This window comes from Podarcis cretensis (assembly GCF_951804945.1).
Source record: "Podarcis cretensis genome assembly, chromosome: 10".
Taxonomy (NCBI): domain Eukaryota; kingdom Metazoa; phylum Chordata; class Lepidosauria; order Squamata; family Lacertidae; genus Podarcis; species Podarcis cretensis.
The window spans coordinates 44,868,614-44,895,415 of NC_137179.1; the positions used below are offsets into that span (position 1 = coordinate 44,868,614).

General features: G+C 39.3%; 1 protein-coding gene across 2 annotated transcripts in view; it reads right to left on the bottom strand.

Annotated features, from left to right (window-relative positions):
* Positions 1-2,248: 2,248 nt before the first annotated feature.
* Positions 2,249-26,802, bottom strand: part of TRHDE (thyrotropin releasing hormone degrading enzyme) — a 201,101-nt gene continuing 176,547 nt past the window's right edge. For both annotated transcript variants that reach the window (XM_079993791.1, XM_079993790.1), the window contains 7 exons: positions 21,952-22,099; positions 19,148-19,245; positions 17,823-17,930; positions 9,793-9,960; positions 6,978-7,118; positions 3,979-4,060; positions 2,249-3,022 (listed from right to left, as the gene is read on the bottom strand). In XM_079993791.1, coding sequence (XP_079849917.1) covers positions 2,879-3,022; positions 3,979-4,060; positions 6,978-7,118; positions 9,793-9,960; positions 17,823-17,930; positions 19,148-19,245; positions 21,952-22,099 — 889 coding nt within the window. In that variant the 3' untranslated portion in view covers positions 2,249-2,878. The remainder of the gene's footprint in view (positions 3,023-3,978; positions 4,061-6,977; positions 7,119-9,792; positions 9,961-17,822; positions 17,931-19,147; positions 19,246-21,951; positions 22,100-26,802) is intronic.

Here is a 26,802-nt window from a genome sequence, read left to right on the forward strand (position 1 = left end):
CTGTGCACGCCATCCTGCTTATATATAATATAAGCCATCCTGCTTATATTAGCTCACAATCAATGGAAAGGTCAGAAGCTTGTGATATTCAACTTTTGTGATGAAGTTAGAAATCAATGCTCAGAAACCAATTGCACTGATGGGGAGACCTCCATGTACAAGAATAACACGGACTTAGATGCAGTCTTTCAGTAATTTAAAACTGGTTACTGTAGATCTAATAGGAAAGCAAGCTCAGTATTCAAGAATACTTGAATGCTTTTCTACATATTCACAGATTCCCTTTTTTTTCCAAGCAAGAAATTACAAAATGCACCATTGCATCAACACTTTGCTAGGATGGAAACCCCCCCCCCTTTCATTAATTCTATGACATAACTGATATATATAATACATATACATCATGGGTGTTCACTGGCCAGATTTTCTAACTTTAGGTAATATAAAATACAAGACAGGAATAGGGAACCTGTGGTCCCCCAATTGTTCTTGGACTACAACTCCAACCACCCCTGACTATTGACCATGCTGGCTGGTTCAAAGCTTCCATAGAGTTGGAATCCAACAACTGGGGGGCCACCGGTTATCCACCCCCAAGCTTGCCCCAAAAGATTTGCCTTCAACAACAAACCTCCCTTAGTCCATGCTGTCCTCATTTTCCCTACCTTCTAGCAATAGCCATTACTTTCTCTGCTTATTCCCCCCCTTTCTCTTGCCCTGGCAGTCTTTTCCTTTGATCTGCCATGTAGTCACACTACTCCCTTTGCCTTGGCTCTGATTCCATTTCCTGGGCTTTTACTCTACAAAGGCTGCAGGAAACGATGAGGATGTCATAAGGCCAAATATACATTACTGCCATACATTTGTCTTGGAGCAGTATCTGAACATCCAGCAAGCTACATGTGGCTCACAAGGCCTTTTGGCTTCACTCGATGAACAAAGAGAGCTCCAGATAATGCTTTGCTATAGAAAAGAGAAACTCCTTAACATTGGAATAGAGTACTATCAAGGGCTTGTTAATGTTATTTTAAATTATAGCTTGCATGAGTCTTCCTATAGTTGCCAGTCAGTGAAGACAATGGCAGTACGTATCAAGGGCTATACATATTTCTATTTACGTTTTTGACTTCCTATGTTTCTAAATTGCAAACTGTCTCTGGAACAAAATTAAAAATCAAGGTACACAATTATGGACCGGTTTTGAAGAACAAAGCTCCATAGAAGCAATTGTATATATCTGATCACCCCACACCCACCTAATACTGCCAGTTCTGCAGTTAGCAATGCTGTTGTGTTACTGACTGGCTTGTAGCCAAGCTACCACTTATGACTCTTGTATAAGGTGAAAACTGGCAGTTGCTGTTATTGTGATATTATCTAAGCTGCGCCACCCTCCAAAATGAACAACGAGATAAAATATTTCTTTCCTTTGGTTATTGTAATGATTCAAGTCCTGTGTTGAAGGACAGAGAACAGAGAGAAAATAAGCAACTAAATATTGTGGGAAGTAGAAAAGACTATTGACTTGGTAGGTTATAGTCAAGATTTTCTATACTAGATAGGTAATATGGGTGAATATTCATTCCAAAGATTGATGAATGGGTCGTACAAATTGTGAAGAGAAACTATTTCATTTTTGCAAGCTCATTATTTAACAGGTATTTGAAGAAAAAATGTGCACTGCCACAATATTCAGTGGGGCTTATTCTGTGGTAACTATGTTTAGGATCTAGCTTTTGAAAAGCTCTAGAAGATACCTCACATGAAAAGTAGAACAGATACAAGAGACTACTTTTAAACATAGGCTACCACAGTATTAAAAATTGCTGCAAATGCCATCTTGTTTAATTTTTATGGGATGCTTGTGTGAATAAATAACACTCTTATGCTGAAAAGACATGGGGGGTGACTGGATCATTATTTAGGAAGATCTTCTTGTTTCTCTACAGATTCTGTTTTATTTTTCTCTGTTGGTTTGATATTTTTCATGATATCAAGCATCGGTAGCTGTGTAATTAATTACCATACTTTCTGCATCACACCTAATGAGTATTTTTTGCACACTAAAATCCACACATAAGGGTGATTTATGGATTTTGTCGAAGAACATATGTGAAACTCATTTCATAAACCATTTAAACGTATGGTGATCAGAGGGCTAAATTTGTTGTTAGCTGTTCAACAGTGAATAAATTTTGGAATTATAACATATTGTGAGAATAAAATCTCTCTAACCGTGTCTGTATCATTGACTTAAAATAGGGGAGCATTTAATTTGTATAATCATTTGCAACTCAAAAAGAGGTCAATGTCCAAATCGTAACTGAGACAATCTAAGTGCTGACATAACTGACCTACACCATGGAAAGGTGACAGTTAGTCACAGGCTGATCATATAGATCGTTTACGTTCTTCTTTCCACCTTATGTTGCTGTTGTGACACTGATTGTCATAGTCTTTGTGCTTTTGCATAATGCCCATCTTCGATGTAACAGAAATTCACACACAAATATGGACACCTTAAGTAAGCATGCTAGAATACAGGCAGGAACCATACAACCATGCACAAATATTCTGAGGGTTTCCCCCAAAAAAACTGACATTAACATTTACATGCACCACTTAATATCACATTTGGCCATGGTACAGTGGGGACTTGGTTTTGTAAGCATTCATGACCTTTTCTCTCTGTCTTAGTTCTTTTCTTCCCTTGCCTTTTAGTTTTGAGGAGATTGGTGCAAAAATATAATATATCTATATATTCTTTCCATTTTAACCAGTCTTCATTGTGCTTCCAGTCAAAAGTTCTTGGAATGTCACACTATGCTTCTCCTCCTGGCTGCACAATTTGGTGCTAAGTTTTGGTCAGAAACACTGATTAGTGTGCCAGTGATTTTCTCAGCCACTGAAATAATTCTTCTTTATAAAGCATTTGCCACCGGACATTGGCTTCCACTGTTTCCACAGCTCGTGAGAAAGAGGCAGCAGATCCCTCCTCGTAGGTCTTTATAAAGTTCTTTAGCTGAAATGCAATTTCCCCAGGTTAATTTGGACTTGAATAGATGTGCATATTTTCTTTTCTTCCAAAGCATATGAACAAGTTGGATATTGACAACAAAGCTCTACATTTGAAATAAGTTCTTGTAATATTTTACAGGGAGATTTATTACAAAATGCAATAAGGCAACAGACTGCATCAATTAGGTGTGATGCAATTGCTTCAAATTGTGCTGGAAGATATTGACGCGCCAATGCCTGATTATATTAACATCACTTCCTCCGTCTCTCCTGTAGCCCAGCTGCTTTATGTTGCAGACAGCTGGGCTCTTATCAAGTTTTACTCCTACATAAGAAACTAAATACAGAAAATTGGAAACACTCCTAATGTAACTTAGAAGCTAAAGTTAAACTAAAACACTCAGGCTCTTCTCTGAAGAGCCCCAGTTTATCAACCATTATAAAAGATGTGCTCAATTAGGCTAGTAAAACATCCTTAATTCTTTATTGTAAATGGCTGGGTGTTTATGCACCAATTTGAGGGGCTGCTTGACACTATTATGAGCACCATTTTTTAGAGGTTATAATCCCGTGCAAATTTACTCTAAGCAAACATAGGAGGTATGCCTGAACTAATGCCAAGAGGCCCCACACCTCCTACTCATGCAGGCTTTTGTTGTTAGGTAGTCCTTGGGAAAAGGTTCCCACTGAACTCTGTAGATTTACTTTTGAGTAGAAACACAAATGATTTGGGGGGGAGGTGTTCTGACAAGGCTGCCTTTCCCTTAAATGAAACTCTAGTGCAGCCATTCTGCACACACCATTATATGGCGCTGAGGAAGCCGAGATAGGTATCATTACATGGCAAAACACTATGGCTACTGTATGTAGCCCGGCTACTTTTAGATATGTAAGACTTAAGACATCAAAATGAACATGAATATAAAATAACTTCAAGGCACCGAACTGCATAATATTTACCTCATTTAGTTCACTCTCTGTGTTAAGAAATTCTGTGACTCCACTGATAAGTTTTGAATTCATAAATAATGCTTCCCCATATCTTCAACAGCAGGTCAAAAATGCAAATATGAAATAGATTGAACAACAATGCCTTGATTATTTACATGTTAAAATATATCTATTACATTTAAGTTTTATTATGACAGTTACAGTTTTACCTGATGTTTCTGGTCCATATATACAGTCTAATCCATAAAAGCAGAGAATAGCCAGGCTGGGTCATATCCTTAAGGCTAAAACCTAACATTTACATCAGCATAATGTTTTTCCCCCTTATCACTAAACTTATTAAATGCTTTCTGTTGAGCATATGAATCCACTAAATCTGAATTCATCATACCAGAATATATCTACTAAACTCCATTCAAAGCAATTTGGCTCACTGAGGCAATATGAAATAAATAATTTTCTCTATGCAGCATAGCCAACCGATCACACTGGGTCAAGAACCTGCTTATTAATGGCAGAACTAAAAATAGGAAGTTAGGGGAAGACCAGCTGATATTCAAACTACAGACTCTCTGGCTGGTTTGTAACTTCTTTGCATAATACATGCTGGTATTAACAGTCTAAAGGCGAGGGAACTCACCAACATTTATATGACCATTTAGGTATGGCCTTTCCCACCATAAACTAACATTTATTGGATCTGACTGGCTATATCCACTCTTTTGCTTAAAAATGGAAGACACAACTGTTCTAAGTTTAATTGTTTAAGTTACATGGCAATTACATAGCAGTGACTCTGTATTCTAAGTGGAAAAGACTCCTTCATTCCCATTTTCAAGTGAATAATGCCATGATACTTTTTTCCTATGCAATACTGATGCTTTTAATTCTGCTTTTGTTGTATCATAGGTATTCTGGGCATTTCCCTGCTCTTGTGATGGTACAGTAGCCTCCTCTCCAAGGGCATAATAAGTCCTGCCCCCCTGCCTCTGGCATATGCACAGGGAACAAGCCAGGCTGTCATGGGAAATGGGTGATCTGAACATAGCTCCCATATCATCATCTAACATGATCTGCTCCACTTACTCATGATGTGATGGCCTGTCAGTGGGTCACTAAGGATATCATTTGCGTAACTGTGTTACAAAGGATCATGCCCTTTGTCACAGCTTGTCGTTTCTCTTTCACATTATCAGTTGCCTCAAGGATTCTAGTTCTAAATTCACTTTTAATTTATGTTGTTCTCCCCCCCCCCCATGTTTGTCCTATACATTGCTTGAATGTTAAGAAGTGTTTTCCAGCCCACCCTTACCAAAATAAACCATTTTGACTTGTAATTTGTTGGCTATTCGTTTGTTAGATTGTCATAGATTCACAGGATATTGCAAAAGAAAAGAACTAAAAAAATCAATCAATATCAGGTCCCCTGGGTATTATGCTAACATATAACATACTTTTTGCAAAACACTGGATACCAAGAGCTGTATCAGCAAAGAAAGAACAGATATTAGATTGGGATATTACCACAATAGTGAAGTTGACAGCTCATAACTTTTTAAAAAGTAAAATAAAGCTGGATGGTATCAAAAACAATAACTCAGTTCAGATGACTCTCCAAAACCATGACTTGAGAAATTATGAATAAATTGCTGTGAGCATTGGACTTGGCACATTTTCTTTTCTCTTTCCCCTCCTTTGCAGGTAAAGAAAAACAATTAGGGGTTGTATCCAACTGAGTTCTACTTAGTGTAGACACTGTAATCAATAGACTTAGATTAGTGGTGGCAATTAATTTCAGTATGTTTATTCCTACACTTGAGTTGGATACAACTCTTATAGAGTTGGATACAACAATTTATAGAGTTGTATTGAACTAAGTACTCAGTACTCAGAATTTGATACAACTCTGAGTGTTGAGTACTTAGTTCAATACAACTCAAAGTTCCTGCTTCTTCTTTGCTGTTGCTTTGCTATTTATCTGGATACAATAAACTTAATGTAGCCAGCAGGTCCCTGGTAATAAACTTCATAAAATGAATGAATAAATTGTAGTAAATGAAAAATCTGATACCTGAAAAGAAGACATTTCATAAAATTTATGGGCTAGATCCAGACTTAAGTTAATGGAACTTGGTTCCCACGGATGTCACTATGCAGTCATTATAATTTCTTCCCATTGAAAGCAAAGGAAAAAGTTCAACTAATTTAGGCTGCAATCCTAATTAATGCCTGGGAGCAGCAGGGCTAAATAAAGTGGTGGAACTTTATTGCAAATGTGGGGGGTGGGGTGCTGTAAAACTGCCAGTTCACTGAGCCAGCTTTTGCTAGCACATTAAAGAGCCTTTAATCAGGTCCATGACCAGTAGCTAGGCTGTTTAGGATTTAGTGGTTCCTTGGCTGGCCCAGATATGTTCCCAAAACACCTTGTTTCAGTGGTTTATACTGGCTACTCTTGTTCGGATACCAATGGTGGTAGCTTCCGCATGGCTGTACTTTCAATGGGCAATGGGGATTTCTGTTGCAACACAGCCCCCTCTGCTTGCAGAGCTGAACATATTTGAGTGGAGGAAACCATCACCACATCCTAACCCTCTCCAGCATGGAGGTTTGAGGGTTAGAATTCTTCTGTTAGTCTGGATCCAACTCTAAATAACGTATAAACTGTACTGTATTAGTACTGGTAATGAAAACTGCAGTGTATTTTAACTGTCATTATAAGTAATAAATGACAACTTTGCTAATGCACTGAGATGGGATGGCCACAGATTTCTCCCCAGATTCAACTCTCACTACAACAGATGGGAAGACGGGTGTGTTTGTGTGTTAATTTCCCCATGCACAAGAGGTTTAGATCCAAAATGCTTACTTATGCATGTGTATAATATGTACAATTGTTAAGATAAAATAAATACTAAACTAAATATTTGAAACAATGAAGAAGCAAATGGCTGTAAGAAAGTTGCGGCCAGTACTCTCACTTGTTTTGTATTGATAGGCATATATTTTACCTTGCATTCAATATTTTCCATTTTTCTCTAAAAAACTTCCAAGCAAGATCTCTTCCATGTGGATTTCTAGCTACATGGATTATGACATCAATTGCATCCTGATCCAGGACAACCTCTGAATTGAGAGACAGGTTAAGAAGCCTTGAATAAGAAGAGAAGGGAGGAGAAATGGTTAGTTGTTGCCAGCATAAATACTAAAATATCGAGCTATTAGACATCCTGGCACTCGCAATGAAGGTTAGAAATTGCTACATGATTTTGAAATTCATTGCAGAAGCTTTCCTGGACTTTTGTTTTATATATAAAGCACAGAAAAGAAGCAAGACTTTGTGTGATAGAAAAAGTGTTTTGTTTCATGATTGGCCTATGACAGATATTTGATAAAACCTGAAACTGAATTGCTTCATTTTAGATTTCATCCTAAATGCTACTCTGAGATTATGCTTACCCAAAATTTAAGTGAGATTTGCAATCATTTTCAAGTAAACTTGGAATATATGATTTGGAAGAAATGCTATCCACATAACACAAATATGTCTTGAAAATCTGCAAAAAGGAGATATCAGTTTTGATTATTAGGAAAAAGCTTTAAATATGTCCTGAGTGTTTCCAGTGCCATGAGCAGATCTGAAATACTATTATTTGTATTGCTCTGTTTTTTCTTCTATGTTATATGCTATTCTCTGGGAACTAATCAAGTAATAACTAATCTGAAGAAGAAAAACCACTAAAACACACACAAACACTTCCACAAGAGAGATTTAAAAATGCTTAAATTTGTGGAAGAATGAACAAAGTGATACTATGACTAATATTACTATTTTTAATTAATTGATTTTCTATACCACCTTTCGTCCGAAGATTACAGGGCCGTTTAGAATATTAAAAACTCACAAATACATACCAGAACAACAAGTGAAAGCAATACCCCACCCCCAGTTCAAAAGGCCATAGATTGTTTAATTAGCCAAAGGCTTGAGAGAAAAGGAATGAGTTTGCTTGGTGCCTAAAGATATGTAACAAAGATGCCAGGGAAAACCATTCCACAAGTAGGGAGCCACTGCAGGAAAGGTCCATTCTTGTGTTGCTGCCCTCCAGACTTCTCACAGAGGAGGCACATGAAGAAGCACGTCCAATAATGATTGCAGGGTACAGATTGGTCCATATGGGGAGAGGCAGTCCTTGAGGTAATGTGATCCTGGGCTGTTTAAGGTTTTATAGGTCAAAACCAGCACTTTGAACTGGGCTTGGAAACTAATTGGCAGCCAGTGCAGTCAGACCAGGATTGGCATTGTATGTTCAAACTGTATTGCCCCACCCAGGTGAGCAACTTAGCTGGAGAATTCTGCACCAGCTGAAGTTTCCAAACTTGTCTTCAGAGGCAGCCCCATGTATAACGTGTTGCAGTAATCTAACCTACAGGAAACCATAGCATAGATGACAGAAGTTTAGGTTGTCCCTGTCCCGACAGGGGCACACCTGGGCCACCAGCTGAAGCTGATATTCCTCTGTGCCTCTCCCAACAGAAATCACCAGGCATCAAAGCAGTTTCTGCACCAAAACCTGGCCTAAACCTTGACTGACATGCATCTAGAAAATTAGTTTCCTCCAAGAGTACCTAGATCAGATCTGTGACCACCCACTCTAGAACCTTGCCAAAGAAGAGGAGACAACTGGCCAGTAATTACTTAAGATTTTTCCAAATCCAGGGAGTATTTACTGAGAAGTGGTTTTACCACTGCCTCCTCCAAGCAAGCAGGGGACGCCTCCTCTTGCAAGGAAGCATCAATCACCTCCCTGGCCCAGCCAGCTGTCCCCTCCTTGCTAGTTTTTATGAGCCAACCAGGGCAAGAATCTAGAGTGCAAGTGGTGGCCCTGACCTATCCAAGCACCTTGTCCACATCTTGAGCCTTACTAACGGAAATTCAACCAACATAACAGGCCTGGACAGTGCTCAGAAGAAGAAGAAGAGTTTGGATTTGATATCCCGCTTTATCACTACCTGAAGGAGTCTCAAAGTGGCTAACATTCTCCTTTTCCTTCCTCCCCCTCAACCAGTGGTGTAGCGTGGGGGGTGCAGGGGGGGCCGGCCGCACCGGGCACAACACCTGGGGGTTAGGGTTAGGGGGCGCAAATCCATGGGTTAGGGGGCGCAAATTACTTGCCTTGCCCCGGGTGCTGACAACCCACGCTACGCCACTGCCCTCAACAAACACTCTGTGAGGTGAGTGGGGCTGAGAGACTAGCCCAAGGTCACCCAGAAGTGTGACTAGCCCAAGGTCACCCAGCAGCTGCATGTGGAGGAACGGAGACACGAACCCGGTTCCCCAGATTATGAGACTATCACTCTTAACCACTACACCACACTGGCTCTCACCTCTCGAGATTCATCTGCTGTAACAGTGGGGTGAAGGTCCAGGCGGATGCAAGCGATTTTATCCTCAAAATACTTTGCAAACAAGTCACAGCAAGCTATCGTTGGTTCTGTCACCTCTTTCGGAACAGAATGTAAAAGGCCCGCACTACCTGGATGGCCCAATGAGAATGTAAGGGAGGCAGCAAATTATGCCTTCTTTGCTGTCTTCACTGCCACTAGCTAGGCTTGATAATGAGCCCTCACCACTGTTCGACTGCATTTAATTGGAGTTTTCCTTCACTTGCATTTGAGCAGTCTGCCATCTTGTTTCCTCACCCTCAGCTCTGGTGCATACCAAGGAGCAAGATGGGCTCCTCAGAGCTGGAGAAGGTGTGATCAGGAGTGATCATGTCAACAACAAGCTGGGGGGGGGGGACTGGAAATGTCAACTAAGCATACCTGTTTAACAAATTTCTGTCATCGCTACAAGTTAAAGCTTCTAACAATATTTTCTTCTCCGATACTGCCGTAGTAGAGTGGAATTTCATCCAGATGAATTCCCATACATCTTCATCCATCAGTGAAACTCCTGTGCAGTAGACGATGTCTCTTACATTAAGAGGTATTCTTTTAAGAAAAGAAGGGAGAAAAAACATATCCTAGTAATATTATATTAATAAGATGTTCCAACAAAAGAATATACATCTTAAAGCTATACTGGTTATGTGACACAAGTGGACTGGGCAGGTTAAAATTATGTTTTTGTAATTTGACTTCCCTATGCTTTAAAACGGGGAAAGGGTAAGGGAATATAACTTATGACCCTTATGTTGATTCCCTGACTTAAAATTCCCTCCCTGAGCTATAAACTGTGCTAACAGGCAGAAAATCTCCTCCTGCCTGCTGCTAAGGGCCAAACCACCCCAGAGAAACTCCCTCATGCAAGGTATCATGAAGGGAGGCAAAGCCATCTTCCCATAAAGGGAAGCTGCAGGTACATGCCCTGATAGGTACGTGTCCCACCCCTGTTCAGCATTCAACAGGTGGCACCTGCCAGGCCCCAAGAGCACCAGACCAAACAGCCCTGCAAAGTGGCCAAGAATAAAGGCTGGTTAGTGGAGTGCCTTCAACCCAACATGCCTCAGGGTGCTGACCATAATCTGCCTGCACAAAATGACAAACCAACCAAATAGCCAAATTAAGCCCTAACCCACCACAAGCCAATCAAATTCAGAGCAGACTGAAGTGGGTTAAAAAAGGGACCCCCAAATTAGGATGCTCCCCACTCAGCTCCATTTTGGCAACTGGCTAAGCCCACTTTGCTCAAGAGGAGGAGAGCATGATGCCACTGTGAGTCAGAGAAGGAAGTCTCAGGGGAGGAGCAAGCTATTTATGCAAGCTCCCACTCCTATTTCAGGCCAAGTGTGAAGGAGAAACCCCCCTTCTACTCCCAAGGAAAGCCAGTAAAACGTCCTTCCTCAGTGGGGTGGAGTATTCCCAACTGAAGATAGGGATCAACTTTATAGTTGGGGGTGGGAAAGGTGCAATATGTTGCTGTCTACTTCACAGGATCCCTGACCTGGACTTGCAACAAAAAAAAATAGGCAGAGGATTTGGGAGAATAATTCATCACCTGTCTACCTCATACCTGCAAAACCTCCTTTGAAGCATTTGGCTGAATGGCACAAACTGAGGGAATAATAGGCTGCAATGCTCATATCAGACCAATACAAAATTTCAATGAAAAAATGATTACCATCCTGGTCCCAATCTCAAATTGAAGCAAGTAAAATTTTAAATGATACCCACTTAGAATGAAACAAAGGATTTGACAGACGCAGCAATTTGGAGAAAAAGAAGGTGAGGTTTATTGCTGAGCAATAATAGACCCAGTTGGGATCCTTTCCAAAAGACTGGGACCCCAAAGCATTCAAGTTCTGAGGTTAAATACCTGAGCGCATCACAGATCATGAGACAATCATGAGACAATCACGAACGCCAGTGAAAAATAACCAATGAGCGCGCTTTCTGCCATGCTCCTGGCCGTGCACAGAGTTCACTCCCAACTTCTGCTTTCCTGTACAGTAACGTAGTCTGACCTTTTCTCTAGTTTGATGGAACAGGGAAACGAAACGTCAGGGGAGGGGATCTCCTGGCGCTAACACCCCTATGCATCTGCTCATGTAGGGAGTTTTTGTGGTTTGGCCCTTCCTGTTTCGTGGACCATTTTAGTCTGGATCTGAGGGGGAGATTTGTACCAGCGCCTTCTGATTTATGGCTTCCCCTTTTCTCTAGGGTGTAAAATGTACTGGGGGAAAGGTCGGTGTCTGAACTTGCAGTTTCAAGCAGTTTTGCAGTTAGGCTAGGCAAAAGCTTTTCTTGATTCAAATGGATTATAAAAATCACTGTAAGCCCTGATTATGTGTGAGCATATGTGAATATATTGATAACTGCTAACTGATTATATGAATAGCATAAGGGTAGTTCTCCTTTTCTTGCTTTAAAATATGTCTTATTCTTAAACATTTATATTTATTAGTGTAAAACTTTTTTTTCCATACTTGAAGCCATAGTTAGGGTTGTACCGTCAAGTGGCAGCAGACAACTATCACTTATATTTTTATTTAAAATTATCTTTTTTATCATTTAGATGGCTTTCAAAAGGCTTTCCCTACTAGTAGGGCTGTAAGCCAACAAGACATCTGCAAAAAGAAAAATAGAGGCAATTCCTTTCAAGCTGATTGTCTCATTAGCTTTGCACACTGACCAAATGCTGGGATACAATCAGCAGTATACATGAGCAGAACAGTGCACCATCTGAAAATATTTATCACTTCCTACAGTAAGAAGGTGCTTATCTCTTGCTTCCTAAAGTTTATTTCTATGAAAATTCAGTCTATTTATCATCCTCCATGTATCCTTTGCTCAGTGGTGATTACTCTTCAGTAGATATGTATAGGATTGCACTATACATTTACAAATCCACTTCACATCTATTTCAACTATACTTCAAACTGCACTGAGTACAATTTTGTTGAATTATTAGTGGACAATTACAAAAAAAAAAATACACACATGCATAAAACAAATACATAAAACAATGAACACCCACATAAAAAATTATCTTTAAAAAGAGCAGAATCACAAATATACAAAAGCAACAATCTCCCCCAAAATTTTATCTGTAATAACAGTTGCCACAGGACTTGCTGGATCAAGCCAAAGGCCAATCTAGTTTAGCATCATGCTTTGCACGTTGCCAACCATGTGTTTGGGGAGCCAGGAAGCAGGATACGAGCTCATGGCACCCTCATGTTTGTGATGCCCAGGCATATGGATTCCATACCTAAACAATGAGTTTACCAGCTCATGGATGAAAATTATGGTTAGAAAAGCCACTTTGATTGGTATGCCACCTTCTCTTCTGTACCATCTGGGCTATGATACCGCCCTTGAATCTCTGAGGCAAAGGCTCTGGGACATATCACATAATGATCTCCAATCTCAATCTCATGTTATCTGTGGCCCATTAGTAGAAATTCACTATGGGTTCGAGTTTCAGACACCTGCATATCTGAGAAATTTGTCTGTACCAACATATCGGCTTCTTTTCACCAAAGCCAGATTAAATATATTCCCATCAGAAGTGTTGAACGGCAGACTGAGAGGTATCCTTTATCAAAATAGGATCTGTGTGTGCTCTCAGGACGTCGACTGCATGTGGCATATTTTATTGCATTGCAGACAATATGATCAAGCTAAGGAACTGTTGATTAAACCACTATTGTAAAATCGACTGGGTCAATCTGAAGCCTACTATATCAAATATCTTCTGGACGACAAGTCCAATGATATCACAGTGGCCGTGGCAAAGTTTCTTTCAGTAGTCATACGAATCAAAGATCAACAGGCCCATGACTAAACAAATAACACTTCAGGATCTGTATTTTAATCTGAATCAATGTTATGGGTTGTTGGACCGCAATAAAGATTATTATTATTATTATTATTATTAAAGGCATATGGCTCAAAGTGGCTCAAGTTGGTGGTGATCACTATTACTTCTGACAAATTCTGTAACCTAATTCTGGTGTGAATAAATACTCTTTTTTGTCTGCTTTGAATATTCCATTCAGCTTCTTTAGATTAGCCCAGGTTCTAGAATTATTAAAGTGGAAAAAGAACTTCTCTCCATTCACTTATCCATACCATAATTTTATATACCCTTTTCCCTCTAGTTCATTTGGGTTTCTTTCTCTTTTTTTAGATTTTTAGACAGAAGGTATCTTCAAGGTTTACATCTGGTGGTTTAACAGTTCCATGGTTTTAAAGCTCTAGTCACCCAACTTCAGTGTTTATGCAAGAGCAGAAAGCATTCACTTGCTACGTTAACTAGAGGGAATTGGAAATGGTGGCTGAGTGTTATTTAAGGATATACTGCCAAAGATCTTCCTTTGTTAGAATAAACCCCTCCTGGGCTATCTTGCCTGCACTCATTTTTTAAACCAAAGCTATGATCAATACTTCAGAGAGTATGCTTCAGTTTTGAAAGCATTTTAAATGGCTTTCATTTGAATACATGTACTGTTGTGATTTATTTAACTTTATTTATCTTGCATAGGAGACATGGCAAGGATAAAATATGTGGCTAGCATAGCTGCTGATTAAAAATTAAGCACTTTGGAAAATGTTAAAAATTAAACAGAAAAAATAACAATTAAAATCATGCTGTGCCTTTACAGAGAAATCTATTTTTTCAATGATTAATAATAAAGCTTTACAAAGAGTTAAGTATAATCTTTTAAGTTTTAATTAATTGGTACATGCTTGTTCTTGTTTAAACTAAGTTCTAACAAATGGAAATACATTTATAAAATAGGCCCTTAATTATTTATCTTCTAGGCAAATGGTGTTCTAATTTCTTAAAATGTAATTGGATGCAATTTAGGCAGCTCTTTGATTTAGTGACATGCTTCAAACCATTTAGGGAAACATTTAAGAAAGGAAATTAATCAGATGTCCCGTTTTAATTCTGAGAATTTAGCCAAAGCTTTTCAGTGTGTTTGATTACAGATTTGTTTTATATAACACTCCCATATGAATAAGAACTAACTTTTCAAAATTGTGGATGAACGTAATAATTGCTCTTTTAAAAGCTATGATGATTATTAGGGTAGTGATAAAGTGGGAAATCAAATCCAAACTCTTCTTCTATTACTACTACTGCTATTTGGGTATAAGCACTATTAATTCCTAACAAACCATACTCACAACATAGAAATACAAAATGAGAACCCAAAATACATAATACAGCAAAAACAAATCAATAACCCTCCCTCCCACAAATATATTATTATTATTATTATTATTAATCGTGGATTGCTGATTTTATCCTAGGTTTGGCTAACCAAGCACCCCAGTATGGGGCAACATTTTCACAGGTGGAAGAATTACCTTAACCACCTGCTTCTCCCTTGCCAGAACATTTCAGTCTAGCTGTTGCAAATTTCCTTCCATCACAGAGACAACTGCAGAAGCTCACCTCATACTATCCCTTCCTCAGTGAGACCCATAACTACAGTGCCTCACTCCTCGGACCTATCTCCATATCTCACCGGCCTCTGGCTCTCTGAGATGAAAAAAGCAACTACTTTGCATGCAACTTTCCTGGTATCTTCATTTTTCTATAATGAACTTGGATCTAAGATTCCACCTCATAATTCCCGATCTCTGCTACAGTAACTAAGCACATAGTCCAGACAGCATATGGGTTGGCTTACCCGTGTAATGCATGAATCCTTTCTATTATGTGTTTCTTTACAGGTGCTTCACCCCACAAAGCTGTTTCCTTGCTTCTAAGTCACTTCCAATTGACTGTATTGCTATTGACTGTATTGACCTGTATTGCTATCACCTTTAAACCTTGGTTTATAAATAAACATTGCACTTGCAACAGGCGTGGTTATTGCTGGCTCTCTGGAGCAAGCACACAAATACTGATTGAAATTCCACAAAGTAAGCAAAGTTATCCAAGATAATTCAATTCTGTAAGCATGCAGACAATTATTTCTAGTAAAGATTCCTCGAGTAGTACTGTTAATTCCAAAATTAGGACTTATATACGATATGTGGTTATGCACACTAGCAAATCTGGTAATAGTCTCTACACAACTGCAACTCCCTGTCTGAATATTAGAAACAATAAAATAAAACTATAATCACTGGTCTGTACATGCAATATTTGGAATGGATAGTTAAGTTTCAATGTGGTGTTTGGACTAAGTGGCCCTACTAGTCCTTGTGTTCTGTGGTTAAATTGCTTATAAGTCACTCATGAGGTTCTTAAATTAATAGATATATCCAGACCATAGCATTTAGCAAGCAACCCTTTGCTTTACTTGACAATCTAAAAGACGTAGGGAATAAACTGTCTTCTTAATGACATTGCCAGACAATAAAGCCTGTATTTACTTGTTATCATGTTAATCCTTAATCCTATTGGATATATGCCCTGGGTCTTCTTTCACAACACTAAAGTCTTGATTAAGTTGTACTCAGCACACTCTTCTTTCTACTTAAAACAGCTTTATTGATTTCACTGCAAGACTCTACTCCATTGTTGCAATAGTCTGTTAATTAACTAATTTTGGCAACATTGGTTGCTATCCTCTCTCTGTGCTATTCTAAAATAATATACTGTATGACTTCATTTACACCTGCATAGATAATGTAGCCACCATTTGTTTAAAGTACATCCTTAAGGCTATACATAGCACAGGACAAAGAATTATATGTGCAGGGAGCTGTAGATTCACTGACACATTAAAAATTTATCCAAGAATGTCCAGAAGGCTGAGAAAGTTCCATTGAGGCCAATTTCATTTTGTGACTAGTTAAATATGCTGTTAATGAGTTTAAGGAAACAAACAAGCATAAAAACATAGGCGGAAAGTTGTTCTGATTTGCAATATTACCCACAGACTATGAAGGCAGAAGACACATGGCCTCAGTTGCTCAGGGCTTTAAACACCAGTGTTAAGCACATTGAATTGGGCCTTATTTCTATAAGGTGAAAACCAGCACAACTGCTTCAAAGCATGGGTTACATGAACTCTAAATGGAACCCTGGGCAATAATCTGGCTACTGTATTTTGGATCAGTTAATGCAGGGGTCATCAACCTAAGACCCATGGGCTGGAAGTAGCTCATGGAGGTCGTTTGACCAGCCCACAAGCTGCCCCCGAACTGAGGTGCCCACTCACGCGCTGCACTAAACTGGTGCAGTGCGTGGACTCACTTCTGTGGCACTGGAAATCGCGTCTGTGCATGCACAAATGCCAGAAATCGTGGGGGGGACCACGCGCAATTTGGCCCACAGAAGGATATCTACGGGACCGATATGGCCCAGGCAAGATAAACCTTGCCAACCCCTGAGTTAATGTGTTTGAATAGTCACAGAATGCACTGCAGTAGTCCAATCTGAAGGTTACCAGAGTGAGGGAGCACAGAGTCCTCGTGATCTGTGTCCCAGAGGGGCCATAGCTGGTGAAAGCAGATGGAGCTGGAAATATGCACTCCTAGCCCAATGCTACTTGAGCCTCCAATGTTAGATCCAGGAGTAGCCAAACTGAGTAAATAAACACGATATAATTGGAGAACTTGTACATGATTGGTGTTCCTCCTCCTGTCACCATTTCTTTCTTGTGCTTCGTAAGTAAGAATACAGATTAAGTGAATCTATCTCCAGAAGAAACTCTGAAAAGGATAATGTATTTTGAAACACGTTTTGCTTTCAAAGCTGATGCATTGCGAAGGTTAAAGAGGTTAACAAGGCTGATTCTCGAGCACAGGCAGACCTTATGGTAATTCTTTTAATTTTTTAGGCTGAGCCACTAGGCTGTCATAAGTAAGGAGTGTGAGTAATGCACTTCTTCACACATGAAAGGGCTGTAGCAAACATCTTAATTTCCCGAAAGCAATTGCTTCACAGTACAGTACTGGAGATGAATTTCAGAAACTCCATTTTGATGCACAATACACATTTAAACAAATGCATGTATTTAAATAGTTTTGCTAGTTTTCACTTAATGGTAGGTTTCAACGATGTCTAGTGGCTCAGTGAAATGGTACTAAGATTAAATTTGTTGTCTTTCTGGTGTCTACTGAATACCTTTCTCTTCCAACAAGTGTTATAAGACAGACCTTTCTCAGTTTGCATCTGCATCTGTATTAGAACTGTTTTTAAGATGTTTTATTGTTTTGTTGCTTGTTGTTTGCTGCCCTGGGTGAGATATCAATTTTAATAACAACAATAATAATGTTAGCCCCTCTCTCTTGGAATTTGCATTTCAACTACTGAATTCATTTTAATTTTTTTAAATCATGTCAATCTCTAGGTAAAATGTATTTTTAAAAAGCGAGGAGGGGAGTAATTCCAGTAATTCCAACTAAGAGGAAAAGAGGAGATGCATGCTGCAATCCTTTTTTACCTGTTTCTGTTGCTGGAAATCCAGTCTGAGATTAGGGTTGCGGCCTGCTGGTGGCAGTGCTTGTTACCAAAGCTGCAAGCCAGCATAATGACTTCACGGCGTAACTCCCTGGGTAACCCCAAAGCAGAAACAAAAATTCTGTTAGGGTCATATTAATGAATATGTTCAAGTGCTCAAATGAAAATGCACAATTGTTTACAAGATCTAAACCAGCGGTTCTCCCCCAATGGACCACCTGAAAATTGCTGAAGGTCTTGCTTGTTGTAGCAATTGTAATGCACTGTGCTAGTTTTTCTATTGTATTTTTACAATTTTATTTTGTAAAAGAATATATAATATATAAAAAGATTTTTATTCTTTTATTTTATATATGTTATATATTATTGTATTGCAACTGAATCCCATAAAATTCAGATTGTAATACAGGTGGTGCTGTGGGTTAAAGCCTCAGCGCCTAGGGCTTGCCGATCGAAAGGTCGGCGGTTCGAATCCCTGCGGCGGGGTGCGCTCCCGCTGCTCGGTCCCAGCGCCTGCCAACCTAGCAGTTCGAAAGCACCTCCGGGTGCAAGTAGATAAATAGGGACCGCTTACCAGCGGGAAGGTAAACGGCGTTTCCGTGTGCGGCTCTGGCTCGCCAGAGCAGCGATGTCACGCTGGCCACGTGACCCGGAAGTGTCTCCGGACAGCGCTGGCCCCTGGCCTCTTAAGTGAGATGGGCGCACAACCCCAGAGTCTGTCAAGACTGGCCCGTATGGGCAGGGGTACCTTTACCTTTTACCTTAATACAATCAAATGCAATATAAGAAATTAAATATAATTAATAATCTATATGATAATAAGGTGGTTGTGCTCCCTCCTGTCTTGAACCACTAATCCACAGATTCGCTGCAGTTCACCTAAACAAAGCTCGTGGCCCGCTGGTGATGCACAGACCACAGTATCCTACAATGGTAAATCAGTTAATAAGCAATTACATTTCTACAAAGCCAGCCAGTTACAAGCATGCATGCCCCTTGGTATTGGTCCTTCTCCCAAATGCAGCTAGAACTGAAATCATAACTAAGGAGCAGTTTAGTTTTCAGAGCCTAGTAAAAGTAGACACTTTCATAATAGTAAAGCCCCAAAATGAAAACAAAAGGCACAATCCTTTGCAATTTTATGTCCCACTGATTCAACAAGAGAGGTGGAAATATACTCAGCCCTCTCTTACGATAATCAGTGGAGCGTGCCCAGAAATAAGCATCAGGTTCATTAAGCCTATGGAGTTTGGTTCACTACAAATGCTCTACAACTGTTAAAAATGGAAAAGAAAAGTGTTACAGTACTCGTGTTGGTAGGAAGCTTGAACAAATGATTTGTCCAAATTATTTGTTGGCCATCCAAGCTTAAGATACATTGAAGCAACTTGTCTTAATATATATTCCTGAAACACAAAAGGGGGAAAAGAACCCTGCATCAGATATTTTCATAGTTAAAAGATAACATGCTCCATTCAGTCCAAAGATAGCTTTTAAAATAGTTTTATTACATGTGACATTTTAAAGATAGTAGTAGCCTATCTTTTCAGCGATGTGTGTCATCAGTGGGGTTCAAAGTATGAGATAATGTCACTTGTTGTGTGACACCTACCAACCTGCACAGTGAGCCTTTGTGTTTGGCAGCAGGCTGTGTGTGTGTGTGTAGAAGGTCTGATTTTAAAGTGGGACCCATGCCAGTGGCCATCAGTGGAATCCTAGCTTTCAGAGGTTGAGTACAGTGGTACCTCGGTTCTCGAACGTATTCCATTCTGAAAGTCCGTTTAACTTCTGAAACATTCAAAAACCAAGGCGCACCGTCCGATTGGCACAGGAACCCAGGAAACAATAGCCAACAGCCACATCGGACATTTGTCTTCCGAAAAACGTTTGAAAACCAGAACACTTACTTCCAGGTTTTCGGCTTTCAGGAGCAGAAATGTTCGAGTACCAAGGCGTTCGAGAACCAAGGCTCCACTGTAGTTCCAAATGAATGCACAGAGAGAATCACTAGTGACATATCCACTTTCAAAGCAGAGAGAGAATGAACATACTCTTAGACCCCCTGGCCACATCATAAAATGCTTCCCCCAAATTTTAAGATGGAGTACTGTTGTGCTCATGTCCAGTTTATGGACTACTCATGGTCACCTGCTTGGCCACTGTGAGAACAGGATGCTGGACTGACTGGGCCATTGGGCTGATCCAGCAGGCACATTTTATGTTCACAAGTTTCTTTCTACGCCAACCACAATGAATGGACAGGAAAAACTGGGTCCAAAAATTCTTCCCAGCTCAACTTAAAAATCCTCCTGAAAGAATGGGGTTTAGAAGTGCTTGAAGTCAGCTGGATCATTCCTGGTTTTCTTAAACATGGAATGATGTATGTTTGACACAAGTATGAAAATACTAGCTTAGACAGGCTAGTATTTACCTTGCTAGGCAACTCTTGACTTAAAAAATGCATGTTTGAGTAATGTCCGTCATTAAACATTTACAAGTGACACATTGAGGCCACACACAGAGATGAAATTGATAGGCTTGGCTGTCTTTATATGCACAGATATGGCAAAACCATTACGTAGGCACAGCCAATTGATGTGATAATATTGAATAATGTGAGCTGCATATCAAGATTGGACAATTTAACGATGCCTGTATTTCAATGTCATTTTAGTTGTTGGCACTTTTACAAAGGCAAGCGTAACAAGTTTTCTGCTTTTGACCCTTACACAATAGGGACCTTTACTTTTTATGACAAGCTGTAAAGTATGTCTCTGCCATCATAGTCATATTGTAATTTTCTTACTGCCAAATACCCATGTTTAAGTGAAATATAAATTCAATTCAGTTTTAAGAATGTAGTTTACGTTATAGTAGCACAATATGAGTGAATAATTTTTATTTACACAGCAGCTCACTCAGTTGCATAAGGATGGTATATGACAATATACCGTCTTTTGGCAAGTAAGTTATTCGTGTGACAAAAATTAATTTATGAAGTCCGTTGTCAGCTCTCGCATGATACCTTGGGAAGATGCAGAATAAGCCAGCAATGTTTTTGCTATTATTTACTCAAATTGCATTTTTCCCCAGTCAGACTAAATAGGGCGTCAGCAAAAGATACATTTATAATGATTCTTCAGCACAGGGAACAATAGGCTGGCAACTCTGATTTCAGCATTGCATGACAGGGAAGGAAGGGTACACTGCATAGAGGTCAGTGTCCATTGGCAGTCATTAGAAGGATGAAAGAATGGTGGCATCACGCTAGCATGGAACTGCAATAATTCCTTGCCACCCTCTGCCCCCATACTTGTGTCAATGTAGGTGGCAAAGGACCTTCGGGAAAGGGTGGGGAAAGCTCAAAATGCATGAGCCAAGTTCAAAAAAAATGAAATAAACTTTTATAGGACACACACATTTTCGTCTCGTATTTGTTGCTAGCTGGTTTAGGTTTCTAACTGGTCCTGGGCTACATTTAAACCAGACCATATGTTGTTGAGCATTTAATTCATGCAGAATGTGTCTTTTTTCATAGAATCATGTTGAAAGGGACCCTAAGGATCATCCTCTAGTCCAACTCCCTACAATGCAGGAATATACAGCTGTCCAACATGGGAATCAAACTTGCGACCTTGGTGATGTCACCACCACGCTCTCATCAACTGAGCTACCTCAATTTCTATATTTTATTCTATATTGCAAATAGGACTGGGGGAAATCCTTGTCTCTAACACTGAAAAGCAGATGCCAGTCAGTATATACTGAGGTGACTCAGCGTTTCATATGTTCCTAACTTATTAGATGAATCATGATACAACCCCCTTATTTATTTTTCTTTTCTTTTTCAATTCCCTGGAAGACAGTGTGCCCTTCTCTTCAGTACTGGGAATGCATATCTGCTGGTTTTCTTTTGTTTTAAAGGCAAATAGTCCATCCTCCCCCTGCCCAACTATATACACACACATAAAAAGGAACTTGTGGGACAGGGTCTAAAGTGCATTTGGGATCCACCTTGGCTATGCAGAAGAGCCCTAAGAAAGTTACAGGATTTTACTGGGCTGGACAACAATAGTTCAGTGGTCACAAGAAAGAAAGACAAATATATTTACATTGAAGATGTTGTAGTTTTCTGTGCGGTCCAACAATTTATCTAGTGGATAAAGGGCTCGGCTGGCAGCATGCCAAGGCAGAAATTCCTTTTCCTTGGATAGGTATCTGATAATCTCTAGTGGAATGTTCTGAGGCAAATAGCCAGCTCTGTATAATCAAAGAAGTTATTGTGAATCATTAATTGGAAAAAGGTCGTGGTGACACTAGAAACTGAGGTAAGCTTTTCCTTGTGCAGATACAAATAAAAAACTATAATCATTTCATTATATTATACAATGAGGTCAATATTCTTTTTTTAAGTTTTCAAGTACAGAGTGTTCTTTAGAAATGAATCTATGCATCATAACATATAATTTAAATGAACTCATGTCTGCAAGGTCAAAAGGATAAAAAAAAAAGCCTGATGATAGGAACTGAACAGTCACAAACATTTGTTACAGAAAATATTTATAAGGTCATTATGATTAAACAGGAAGAAGCTAACTCCCAAGATGCCATTTTTCATTATAGTCCCATCTTGCTCCAACATTCTCCCAACAACATTTATTAATTCAACGGAGAAGACATAGGCCACATTCAACCTTTTAATGTTGCCATGATAGTTGATATAATAGTAGCTTGGAATAATTATGAAAGCAACATGTTTCATATTTATTAGCTATTATTAGTTTGCTAGCAATTCCTATGAAACATGGGGAGATTTAGAAGGCATAATCCCAATCATTCGGTGGAGAAGCATCATGACTGTTTCAGGGGGGGAAAACAATTAAATGAAAATACTACAGAATACTTTCAATTAATTCACAAAAAAAGAAAAAGAGAACCATAACATCATATGAATAGCAAGATTCCTAACTGATTGACACAAAAATAAATATTTAAATTGCTGAAATCATTATAGGAGCTTTCAGTGAGTTAACTAAAGACCACATATCTAATTCTTAAGGGACGATTTGTGAGTTGTGCAGCTGCATTCTGACCTTGGTTTCTTCACTTACATTGAGCGACTGAACTCACAGATAGAGCTCAGTACATTCATTTTCCCCGTAGGGACAAAGTACCAAATGGTAGTGTAATTGCCAAGGGAAAATTATTACTCCATTCTGAATTATTTCCACCATAAATCCAAAACCCGTCCAACAGACTCTGTCACAAAAACAACAGTGTTGCAGTAAAGTGCTGAGAGTCCCACATACAAGTGAGCCATAAATTCATGAGCCCACCGTCCACCAGAGCCATCCTGAGATGTGCTTAAATCAAAATTAGAAAACCCAAGCTGGTCACAAACTGGCTGGCAGTGTTGAGACAATGGGAATGAGGTGATTTAGTTGCTACTGTTCTAAAAGGCACTCTGCATCATCTGCTTCATATGGGATGTACAGAACGTAAGTAGCTTATGGCTGTTCAGATATATCCCCACCTCCACTTACAAAGTGACAACTCCTACTTTTTCTTATGTAAATCTGTAACAAAGATTGTTTCGTGCCTACACTGTTGTGTCTGTGCATTGTCATGGAACACAAGAAAATGACACGAACACAAAATTCAGTGGAATTTGTTGTTCAGAGATTTTTCCTCTTGAAAATAAAGCAAAGGATAAGGCTATTTTTAGTGCAATGCGTGTTAAATTCATACACTGCATTGGGTACGACATGAAAGGAAAGGTGCTACATTTCACTCTAATGATTCAATGGTTATGCACAGCTCTTTTGTATTACTGTATAGTAGATGATAATGGCATGAGTGTTGAGAATGACACAGAATTATGAGTTATTGGCAAATGTTAAGCCCCATATTTTCCTGGTGCTTCTTTTGCTGCTCATCACAGCTACGGGAGCCATGGACAAACAGTATAGGCCTTGGAAGGCAACGGTGAGAAGATGAGATGTCATGGGCAGTGTCCCTGCTGGTGCCTGTGATGGACAGGCCCTGGGTCTGCCTCCAGTGGGAACTGGCAAGTCAATCAGCCAATCAGGAGATAGAGGGTGGAATTTAAGTTGGATGCAGACAATCTGAGAGCACAGTCAGGGCTTGCCTGAACGTTAAACCTGGGATTAGAGATAGGGACTTTCTATCTGGTTGGGCAGAATGGGGGTGGCAGCAGGTCAGCCAAGGATCCACTAGATCCTAAACAGATTGTGCAGCCAGATAGAAGCCCAATTCAGGCCCCTCTGCTGTGTCAGTCTGGAGCTGATACAGCTAAATTTAAGAAAAATACTCTCCAGCCACTTTCTGATCTGGTTGGTACAAGAGATATGCCTTTGGATGAAGTAGCAGCTCCACTGCTCCATCCAGCCCCGGTGCTCCATGGCCAGGTGTTAGGATGGCTCCCCACAACATTAGAAGAAAAGATGACACTGACATAATTCATCAGTGTTTAGTAATGATGGAACCATATTTTACTGACAAGGTTCAGCCTTGGAACATTTATTTTAAACATGTTTATATCACCCTTCGTGGAAACTGATTCCTGGATGGATCACACAATGAAGAATATCAAAAGACTATAACCACACAATTAAATAAAGTATCAGGCCAGCATAACTATTAGCAGTATCTAAAATCAATCGATTTATTACTGCCTTTGGCAATTCATAGGAAATAATTGGAGATTTTTTAAAACCCATTGACTGTGTTGGAACATGTGAAAAGTATTAAAGTCAATGCCTAACTAAGTTGTGAATCACACATTAGATTGCTATGGATCATACTAGTGCATAACAGAATTCAGAAAGCTATTGAAAGAAAAAGCTGCTCTCCTCAAAGCAATTAGTTCGCAGTAATCCCACTCAACTAAATTGTTCACCATTGAGGGCTGTGGTCTTGATTTTCAAACTTTAATGTAGAGGCAATAATGAAGGTTAAATACAAGATAAACAAAATGTTCATTTACACAGAAACCGTATTATTCCTTGTGAATGCATTAAGAGAACATTATCAACAACTCTGCATGTGAGAGCTGATATTTGGGAAGGTTTTGGATGTGTTTCACTGGCTTTGGTGGAAACCTTGAATGTTCTTGCAGTCTATTGCTCTAATTTCTGATGCTTAAATTGGTCTGAAAACCCTGACTTTTCTGGTCATTAGTTTGAACAGGGGTTTAAACAACATCATTAGGGGATAATATGGATCCAATTACCTTGAATATGCTTGAAGACTTTGGATGTTGTAATGAATTAAATTTGGCTCTCTGGGGAAGGATTAGTGTGATAAAGATGACTACAAATTCACACTTTAATTTTGCTACACAGATGCTCCCATCAGACAATTCAGGGAACTATCATTTCCAAAACACGGAGAGCATTTAAGGGGTTGTATGTTTCTTTCATATAAATGAAGGCATAACATTTAGCTACTGTAATCAATGAGCCTATGTGAACCAGAGGAAGAATGTGTTGCACTCTGTATCTTAGAGGTCAGTTTTCGAGTCCGAAATTATCAGTGAACTAGACAAGTGCTTATAATTAAGCTGAAGTTACCCACCAGTGAAGTCCAAAATAAAATAATAACAGCCACTTACTACAAAGTATTGCTGTGAAAATAAAGAAGGATATATCAATAGGCTTATGACTTACAAGCTTTTGCTCCTTACAATAGACATTATTAAAATGTTTAGTTCAAAATTCATTCAGTGAAATTAATATAAATAAAGATCACTTAGGTGTAACCTTCTGCACCGAAGTACAATAACAGATGCTTTGTATGCATTGTTAGGTAAGAGAATACCTTATGAAGCAAGTAAGCCAGCTTTCCCATTCCTTTCAATCAATATTGTCACATTGTGAGTAATATAATCTAACAAGCATTCCCAGTTCCTCAAATTCCCACACTTTCCCACATGTCTTTCCAAGGCCTTTATGATTTCCAAACAGTCGAAATGAAGGTCAATCTAGATGAGGCTTTTGGAGATCTGTGATTGGATCTCCTAAGGGGTAGGTGTGCCTGTGTGTTTTCAGTTAAAAGCAGTTTCTGGCAGAGATTGGGTAGGAGCTGTGTTCCTGAGAGAAAGTTAACACTTTCCCCTATACTGTTTCCCCCCATTTAAATCCCCTTCTCCCTACCCAGAAGCTGCTTTTTGTCCATGAGGAAATCATACAAGAATCATGTGTGTAAGTCAAAACTGACAGTACAAAGTCAGTTTTTGACTTACAAAGCCATAAATAAATCACTTACAACCTTTTTCATGTGCCTCATTGTGACCCATAAGGTGCAAGTCTCTTAAGAATGCCATCCTTACATCAATTTCAAAGAAAGGGCACTTAAAGAAAGAGCCCTGTGGCTTATTAATCACGAAACTCTATTAAGGTTTGGAAAAACCTCGAGCCTTTTCAGGAAACAGTTTAAGAATTCTTAATTTGGGGCTGGCATTTCCTGTTCTTAGTCAACTTGTTCCTACACTTCACAACTTTTATTACAGTGCAAAATAGAAAAGTAAGCAAATTAACATTAACTGATGTTAATGTTATAATAAAATATATTCATTGCTTTGACAAGTGAAACAGAACACAGCAACACTAAACCCCCCTTCAGACACTACAACTAGGAGTGAAATAAATACTTCTACATGCATTAGAGCCCCAATAACACATGGGCAGCCCTGTTATATCATAGCACACACTACTGCAGTCATTGTCCATAAGTTAGAAGCAACCAGAATAATGATGGTAGGCAGAGCTAGTGTATCCCTCCCCTATTCTCCTCCTCATGTGTTCACCCTAACTTTAGTGTCAGAAGAGGGCTAAAATTATAACTTATGAAGACAGAAGACACATGCTTTAATAACAGTGTTTTGGGGTTGTACTTAGCCAGATAAGGGTGAAAAATATGTGCTTTAGTGCTCATCCTTTAGT